The sequence below is a fragment of the Pararge aegeria genome, chromosome 12 (genome assembly GCF_905163445.1).
Source record: "Pararge aegeria chromosome 12, ilParAegt1.1, whole genome shotgun sequence".
In the NCBI taxonomy this organism is placed as follows: Eukaryota; Metazoa; Arthropoda; class Insecta; order Lepidoptera; family Nymphalidae; genus Pararge; species Pararge aegeria.
Window position 1 is genome coordinate 10,670,842 of NC_053191.1, and position 9,605 is coordinate 10,680,446.

Genomic DNA, 9,605 nt, shown 5'->3' on the forward strand with positions numbered 1-9,605 from the left:
CTTTTGCCCAACAGTAAGCGTTTTCGTTAGTATTAGAATTTTCTTGCAGATTTTAATGCAAAAAAAAATATTTAACGTTTGCGTAAAATAAAAGAGAAACGTTTACAAAATGTCACCTGGGGTTATAACTGCAAGTTTTACGTAAGTTAATTACGGAAGTCCCCTACGATTAATTTACTAATGTAAACAACTACTAGTAGGTATAGTGACGGTAGGTACATAAGCCAGGCTCCATACAGAAATATTCGAAACCATTGTCCACTTGTGACCACTCCTTGCTATAGCCGACGCATCTGGTAGTTTTTGTGTATGAAGCCTTTGCGTCATTTGAACGTTTGGTTTGGCATCAACTACACAGATATACCTTTTGGAAATAAAGAGTGCACGCAGGATAAATATGAAGTCATGTTTGTTTGTTCAAACAATTGTTATTTCATTCATACATAAATTGACAGTCACCATCCAATGGGAAAGGTTAATATTCTCAATAAACTTACTATAGTAATATTAACAATAATTTTAATATAAACATTTATTTTTATAACTATCTTTAGACACATAAAAGGTTCAGAAAAAGTTCGTATTTTATAGTAAGTATACAAAATTATATAATACTAAATCAATAGATAATAGGTATCATAAACAAGAAGATGATAATAATTCTTATCTACCACTTATCGAAGACAATATTAAAATAGTAAAATTTTTCACAGCTCCATAGAACACCCTGCATTATAAGGGTAACACTGATAGTTCTATTGAAATATTGAACAGTATACCTACTAGGTATAATAAGTACCGAGTTTTATTCCCCGCCTTGAAAACGTGGCATGAATGCTTAAAATGCACCTACATCGGTACATATTTATCACAACTATATGGTAAATAACTATAGTAATTTAATAGAGAGCAATATAGATGTTTAGGCTGATGCATGATGCTTACAAAGTGCCAATCAAATAACTTGCTTAAAAACTGATTTTTTTTGACGAATGATGTAACAAGGTGCTAATGAAAAGATTGGATTTAACACCAAACGTCTTTAACAGAAGATCTAACAAGGTGAAAGGGTTACACTGGGTGGTTACCACACGTATTTAACACAAAAATCTAACAAGGTGCCTTTATATAAGGTGAGTTTAGGTTCAACGCCTTATGTTTTAAAAAGTATTAATAAAATTAGATCTTATGCACACGGCGTATTATCCCTTACCTAGATAAACACGTATCCTCTACTCGTACATAGACCGTACCATCAGTGAATTCGATTTGAGTCGTGTTATAGGTAGCGAAGTCAATTATTACGCTTTATGTCTAAGACAAAGAAGTTCTTGATGAAATTTTAAATTTTCTACGTAGAAACGACGATAACTTACCAGATATGTTTTAATTTTATTCAATTTTTTTATGCGATACGATTTGAAGGCGGGTTCACATTGATTATGAATTAACTGTAAAAACTTATAATGTATCCACATTAAGTGATAACATAGGACGCGACCTCCTCGGCATGTGCGAGGGAGGTCGCGGTTTGTCGTCGTTAGGAGCGATGTCGCTCTGCGCGGCGCAAGCGCAGCTCGAGCGCAGCGTGCGAAGCAAGTGCCGAAGCGAGCGCAAGCGCTAGCACCGCCAGTTGTGTTTGCACGCAGAGGAAAGACCGCGCAGCGCAAGCGAGCGCTAAGCCGGCATGACGCGCAGACAACGTGGCCGACCATGGTCCACGCCAGCCGCCGCCGCCCACGCATATTCCTGTCTGTGAACACAAAAAACAATAATTTGTGTACTTTTATGAAATACAACTAGCTACTAATGTTTGGTCAATTAATTTTACAGTTGCCTAGTAATTTTACACAGTGTGCCCTAGTCAGTAAAATTTCCGTCAGTAAGCGGCCAGCTGTTAATCACTATAAAAAGTAAGTGTACGATGAGTTTATACCGGCGCTATCAAATTATGCGTTTTATATGAGCACGTCGAGTTGGCAATTCGTTAGGAACGTTAGTGAATCGGACAGCAGATGTTTGTCTTGGAAATCCTATATAACGTTGTCTGATAGAGACTATTTACTGATCGATGAGGCCACTTTTTTTTTACTTCTGTCTTTGTGTGTTTCTTTTTTAATAAGGTACCTGCTTATGTGCCGTTGGTGGGCGCAGACTTTCTATCTAATAGTAGATGACGTTTGACGGTAGGTGAGGCGTAGGTGTTAAGCACGTGCCTGCAATCACACCGGCAACCACTCTATTTCGACCTTAACACAGCAATTATAGTCGGCAGCAGAAATTAGAATAGCGTTAATATTTCCCGGTCGAGTTCTGTCACAAACAACTCTTCTACCTCGACTAGGTTGACTAGGTCTATACCAACAGACAGAGCTTACCTGTAAAACGTCCCATAGGGCAGCACACGCTCCCCACGCTGCCGCCGCTACAGAAGGCAGAGCTAAATCGGATCTTGCTGCTCGCCAGCGTAGCAGGGCAAGTAGGAGCGAAGCGTGCGCAGCCGCGCCTCCCGCAGCGAGCGCTCCCCTGCGCCCGCGAGCAGCCGCCATGCTAAGCGTCGCTGCGGCGAGCGTTTGCAAGGCGCCCGCTCCGCACAACGCCCGCCACGCCCCACTCCAACCGCCAACGCAAATGCCATACCACTAAATTACAAAGATTTTTTTTTGTATTAAAAGTGATACACTTATAATATATAGTTATATAAAAAGGAATTGCTGTTCACTAGTCGATAACGTAAAATTTCTATTGAATTAAATTGTAAGATGAAAGACTTTTGAATCAACTAATTTAACGATAAATAAAAGATACACTATCTTATAAAACCAAATTGATACATTGAATTGATCACGAACCTTAATGTAAGAAGTATAAATAAATCCCTGCTGCAGGCCAATAAATAAACCCATTGGGGCTCCGAGGAAAGTCCGGGGATCTTTGACCACGGAGCGAGCGTCCGGTGGCGGTGCCGGCGCAGACGCTCCTCCATACAGCCCGAGACAAGCCGCAGCAAAGGCTAGTGCAGCCCATACCGCAACTAGAACCCTACGCCCGTTTGCGTTAAGGGACGACCCAAAAAGAAACTGGACGCCTGGACATCCCGCTGAGCCACATGTTTTCTCCTGAAATAAATATTCTTTATAAGTCTTAAATGAGCAACATACAATAATATCCAATACTGTGAAGTTTCTTAAACAATACTTTTTCTGTCACAAACCCACCTCATAATCGTCATCCAAAAAGTAATCCTCCAATGAAGGCCATTTAGTCAACGATGAATTTGCTGGCGGTGTAGTTAGTTCTAGAAGTGATAAGAGATTTTCAGGCCAAATCAAAAGAGCCGCCCCGAGTAGCAACGATCCGCATACAAGTCCCAAATCTTGGGATGCTCGAAGCGCTCGGAGGGCTCGTCTAAGTGCAATTCGTCTTCGACCCTCATCGCCAGCTGCCTGAGCCAGGGACGTTGCAGATGCAGCCAGAGCTAGCGACATTGGTGACAGTGCTATTCCGCAAATGGCGTACAATGGAAGCAGAATCGGCAACGGAGTGGCTACTGTATGCGCGATCAACAGAATACAGACTAGCACGTGAGCAGAAGTTATGACAATCCTTGTTCCAGTTTTTTGTAAGATCAGTGGCGAAAAGGGGGCTACGATTGCAGCAACTGTGTGCATAATGGCGAGAGGCAAAGCTCCGGCTTCGGCGCCAGCATATGCCGTGAAAGGTAAAAGTGCTGTGGAGCAGAGACCACTGGATATGCATAGGAGGGTAAATCGTGTCACAAGCAGTTTGGGTATTTTGGGCGGTTGCCTGGCAATGAGACGCCGTACGGAAGCAGCCCCTACTGATGAGGCGGCGGAATCCCTTCGGCGATTGGCAGCAACAGGAACTTTGAGGGGCTCTTTTGACTTTTTCCATGGCCATTCTTTTTTGTATATCGTGCTAACTGGTACCTGAAACACAGAACAAATAATGTATAAATATATCATATTACGTATTCCGTAGAAAAATGTATTTATGCCGAACTTGATAATTGCCTAAAGCATCACGCAAATATATCTCTCTATATCGGATACTTCTAGCTCGAAAGCAGGAGTGACGAGTTTGTCATTTAAGTTCTCCTACTTGCCTAACGCTAATTTGGAAACACACGCTTCAGTAAATATGTCTGACGGTGCGATGATCCCGAGCCTCTGGGCTCTACTCTAGACAATACGTTAGGCACTTTTTTTACATCATAGATCAGCGGTACATCTGTAAGTGATCCATTTGGCATATAACATGCAGCGCGCTTGCTTAGAAGATGCTAATTTCCTCTTTCTGTTTTAGTTTTCAAGTAGTAAGAGGTAGTATATTATATTTTAAATTTATTGCGCAGCTACGATTTAAATGCTAAAGAGAATCTGGATACCTTCCGATTGTACTTAGAAGTTGTACCAGTTGGTGTAAAGATCACACAATCTCACATGGCCAGGCTGAGGTTTGATTTTCAAAGTATGTCATCATCATCATATTATCAACCCATTACCGGCCCACTATACCGACACGGGTCTCCTCCTACCATAAAAAAGGAGGGTTTAGGCCGTAGTTCACCGCGCCGTCGTGGCCCAGTGTGGATTGGTGGACTCCGCACGCCTTTGAGTATATTATATAGAACTCTCCGGCATGTAGGTTTCCTCACGTTGTTTTCCTTTACCGTTAAAGCAAATGATATTTGAAATAATTCGAACTCAGCCCCCTGAAAGTGAGGCGAAGCCCAAACAGCTGTCACCGCTTCACTATGTATGATGTCAAATCTAACTTCGGATTACAATAATTGACTTCTTAAATATTGTGTCTATCCAGCCACTCGTTACTTACTCTGGTCCGGCCAATTCAGATCGCGCGTTTGTACAGTAAGTAGCTTTTTCTAATGCGTAGCATTAAAGACGCACCTGTGTGATGACTGTACGGTTACGATGCGGGTCCGATACGGTCCGCGCGGCGGTCCGGGTGCTATGCGGCCGCGATCGCTCCGTCAGGTCCGGTAGGCTGCCCATACGACCATCCGGCTGTTACCATTCGACCCAACGTCCTTCTACACAGAACATATAGTTACTGGATACAAGCGGTCAGAGAATTCACGACCCCCTAGCGCATTCCCGTCATCAAAACAAATGAATAAAAAAATAAATCATAGCTACATTGAACAAAATGCTTATACAACATACACATATACAGGGGAAAAATTCCGTCATACAAGACTTTAGCCATTTACGTAGCGCTAGCAACGGAAGCTCTCAAAAGGAATACTTTTCTCGTATTTGCAATGTTTTTCATTTATCCTAATTTTTTTAAATTTAATTATCTACGCGATAAATGAACAAGGAATCAAACATTGAAATTAATATTCAATTCAAACAAGTAGTTCGTGAGTTTAGCGCGTTCAACCAAACAAACAAACTCTTAAGCCTTATAATATTAATCGGTATAAATTTACAAAGAGGAAAGATTTGTTTGTTGAAATGAAAACTTCTTTTGGCGCAACGCAAACAGATTTTTCCTTAGGTAGGGTCGGTCGGGCGAACTCTGGACCGCCGAGTGTACCCAAGCGAGAAAGATACAGTGAGTAAGTAGCTCTTTGTGGATGTGTCACTGTGTTTAGTATGATCAATGTATACCTAATTCTTTGCTAATTTAGTCTTTGTTAATTTAATAGTTATTATTGGTACGTAAGTAATAATAATTATTTTAACAATTATTTGATTTACATTGTGAGGTTAGTGTGTCTTTTTAGCTTAAGGGTAGGTTTATCGTGCTAATGTAATACTTATTGAAAAAACATTACATAAATTAAAGATTATAAAAAAACGCAGTTATAGTTTTAACCTCTGCGGTGCGGTCTTAAGCACTCTTTTCCTATGTTCTTTTCCATGTCAAATGCTACATGCATGCCAAATTTCATCCAAATCCGTTCAGCCGTTTTTGCGTGATTGAGTAACAAACGGTGCAGAACTTTTTGAGTTCTTGAAGCGTACACAAACCAACATAACTTTTTATATATATATATAGATATTATATTAGTAGGATGAATAAAATTGCAACGTTGCATACTAAAATCGAATCCTGTCATGTCACGACCTTAAGTAGGTACTTAATACCTACGTACTAGTTTATCTGCTTTTTGTGAATAGATTTTCTTTTGTTTATTATAATACCTGAAGAGAATAATATCTTCTTCAGCTTAGAAACCGACAGGATTTGAACCTGCTACTCTCTGGCAATCGCGAACTGTAGGGTTAGCATGCGCGCCACGAGATAATTATCTCAACTCATTATGTAGTTTTTCTATAGAAAAAAACGAGATAATAGGAAGAGACAACTCTCTCCTGGCGCGAAATCTACTTCTACCTTACTAGGGCCTACTTTTTCACTAAGCTAAAAAGGTTCCCCTTCCGCCAATGCCGAAATGAGTATGTACCTATATCAATAGAAAAAAAATGGAAAAAAACTTATAAATAACATCGATCGAATTACAGTAGGAGATTTCAAGTTAAAAGAAGTACTTGGATATCTGGTATACTGCGTTCTTGCTCTTATTGCACGCTTAGTGGACCCGACAGTAAGCCGTCATCCCACTATCTACTAATTTTACACGCATGCACCTACTCTTTCACACAATCCATCCATCTTTTCGTTGGTCTTACTCTCCTTAATTTGACATAAAATATACCGATCTTCTCGTAACCTAATTACTTCCCTCTGCATTGCATGACCATAAATACTGGAAAAACCCGACTAGATAAATGCGATGTGTTGCTTTGTTTGGACGTCATTTACCCACCATTGGGGTAATGAATCATGATTTGTTTACCTTTAATATCCATTTATATTTTTTATATTCTCTTATAATTTTTTGTTTATTTTTGTACACAATCCTTTAAAATATCAATGCCATATCATCATTACTAATTGAACAACGCAATGTGCTAATGGCATGGCGTTCTTTTGCGAAGTAACAAATTTATTCATCCAATTTACCTCGTAAAATAGCTGAACAGTGAAGTTCGTGTATGCTTCTTTTTATAACTGAAAAACATATATTATCACTAAACTCATTCAGAATAAACAGATCATTCAAAAAACCCTCTACCTACGCACTTTTCGCCCCGATGCCGCAGCACCCGTTAATTTAATATGTTACTATCGGTAGCACCATCAATACGCACAAATAATTGCAAAAAATAACGAACGAAGTAACAACTGTATACCTATATCCAAAGTTGAAGAGCCGAAGTGGGACATAATGCTTCTTTTTATTCCTGGAAAACCTTATAAATACTTGGATGAAGTCTCGTACTGAAATGATTCAGTCAATATCCCTATAAATTAAAGTTACATTTCCATGTACGAGATAGTCTTTTTAACGTCGTGATGCCGAGGTTACGTCTTTTCTCGTTACTAAGTCACCAAACACGTTCTTGTTGCTCTTTGCGAGTTGAACATCCTTTGATGTCCCGAAATCGGTTTGAAGAATTAGGTATATAGGAATAAGGCAAACCAACGTAAAACGATGAAAAACGTAAGGGATGCAACAAACGACTACAATAAATAAATTATAATCATAAAAAAAATAATCAATGGCAGCTGCACTATCTAAGCAATGCCATTTGTGTTTTGGTTTTGCGCAGTTACAAAACTTGTATAATTCAAAAGGTACTGTTTAGGTATTAGTGTATTATTACCTATATATATTATGAACTATGCCATATCTAATGTGCAAGAAAAATTATCTGATCGTACGCGTAGGTAGTTATGTTATTTACGTACGACATAAATCGTCGAATTTCTACTAATAGAGAGATATCAGATACAAGAAACAAAAAAACAAATGCACATTAAGTCACGGGCAACAGCTGGTAGGTAGTATGCATAAAATAAATAGCACAAAAAATCTTTAACTCCGCTAATTCCATAAGATTATTGTAATTTAAAAGTAACAATTACTTCGTAGCAATATGAACCTTTGCAAACCTATTACATATTATAGTATAATTACATTACTGTTGCCCGCGACTTCTTCTTTAGTGTGGTTTATGTTTTAGTATTAAAAGTTATTCGTTTCGGTATTTATATTTTTGAAAGTAGGTATACGCCCCAACTTTTTATTTTTTATTATTTCCTAGCTATTTAGCGATAAGGCCGCCTTTAACCTATGTCCTATTACTTTAAGTGTCAGATTTTTATTAACATTTTTTAACATGTTGTGGTAAACATATAAAGAGAATAATTAAATAAATAAATACATAGTTTATAGTACTATATTTATTTTTATTCTATTATACAAATATTTCATAGTTATTATTGCAACCATTTAGACAATATTATTGTATAATATTAATATAGCTCATTAATTGTATACCTTTTGTTAAATTTTTACTGTTAATTTGTTATGTTTATGTGGTGTACAATAAAAGTGTATTCATTCATTCATTCATTCATAAATCTGTTAGAAACTTTGTTTTATGAATAATGCTTGTTTTTAAAGAAGATATTCTGTTTTGTTTATTTTGTAGGAGAGAACTTCACTATTCGCTTCAAAATCAAACATATTTTATTTTTTACTTGTGTTAGCTATTTTTTATGTAAACCACAACCTTATTGAATCAAACATACATATGTACATAATAATTTATAAACTGTATAAGCTTCCTCATGAAAGGACAAAAAGAGGCGTCTTAAAATGTTATCAAAACATGTATGTTATTTTATCTATTGTACAACAAACAGTAAAAAAAATTAAAGCCGTCTCAACGAATAATAAATAATTATTGGCCATTTATTCGCCCGCAAGTGCTTATTATTCTAACGATGAACGAACATTTTCCTCAATTTTTTACCGTACATATTGTATACTTAAAGTATGTATGCTGAGTCAGAGGATTTGATCGTTTTAATAGGCGACGTTTTTTACGCAAAATCTTTGGGATTATTAAAACAGATATAATAATTAGCTAAAATATACTCACTATGTAACCATTAATAACTCGATCAGAAATCCCTTAACTCAAACAACATATGATCACCACAGATTTTGTCTCGGACATCAATATGGACACTACTTTGCACTGAAAAACTGAAAATCCAGATCTCATTGATCTGTATATTTCGTATCCGATATGTTAACGTATTCAAGATATGCACTGTTAAATCCTGATATAATTACACATGCACAGTTATGTTACTTCGCTTTAAACACTTTTTTATGTTATATTAGTTTGTAGATAAGCAACTGGCTCTTTTTATAGACGTGAAAATACTGGGGTCTAAACACGAATGAGATGTACTAGTGTGGCCATCATTTTTATCGTATTTTGAGATTGTCTTAATTCTGTAATAAAACTTCGATTGGTCATAAAGAAAAGCCAATTCAGCGTTAAACTACCCAAAATCATAATAGTATCCAGTGGACGTCCATTGCTGAGCATGTCGTTAATAAGAGTTTACTCTTGAGTCGTATTCCTTGGTTGAATGCCATTTGTGGCGACCTGCTCCAAGCGACTCGCTTAAGTTCATCTGACACCAAAATTTGGCGTCTTACAATGCTTAGTTTTCCACTCCATCACATT

General features: G+C 37.7%; 1 protein-coding gene across 1 annotated transcript; it reads right to left on the reverse strand.

Annotated features, from left to right (window-relative positions):
• Positions 1-1,076: 1,076 nt before the first annotated feature.
• LOC120628269 lies at positions 1,077-9,053 on the reverse strand. Its single transcript, XM_039896556.1, has 6 exons — positions 9,006-9,053; positions 4,932-5,074; positions 3,219-3,950; positions 2,853-3,119; positions 2,379-2,642; positions 1,077-1,753 (listed from the first exon to the last, which is right to left on the reverse strand). Exons 2-6 carry the CDS (start codon positions 5,034-5,036, stop codon positions 1,541-1,543), a joined length of 1,581 nt encoding a protein of 526 aa, XP_039752490.1. The 5' UTR covers positions 5,037-5,074; positions 9,006-9,053; the 3' UTR covers positions 1,077-1,540.
• Between the last annotated feature and the right edge of the window lie 552 nt (positions 9,054-9,605).

What these genes read in the sequence shown, in the direction of transcription:
- LOC120628269 (XM_039896556.1), bottom strand. Translation starts at nt 5,036, where the DNA reads ATGGGCAGCCTACCGGACCTGACGGAGCGATCGCGGCCGCATAGCACC. An exon ending in ACCGTACAGTCATCACACAG is followed by an intron (nt 3,951 to 4,931) that starts GTGCGTCTTTAA and finishes TCTGTGTTTCAG; the next exon opens with GTACCAGTTAGCACGATATA. An exon ending in CCCTATGGGACGTTTTACAG is followed by an intron (nt 1,754 to 2,378) that starts GTAAGCTCTGTC and finishes TTGTGTTCACAG; the next exon opens with ACAGGAATATGCGTGGGCGG.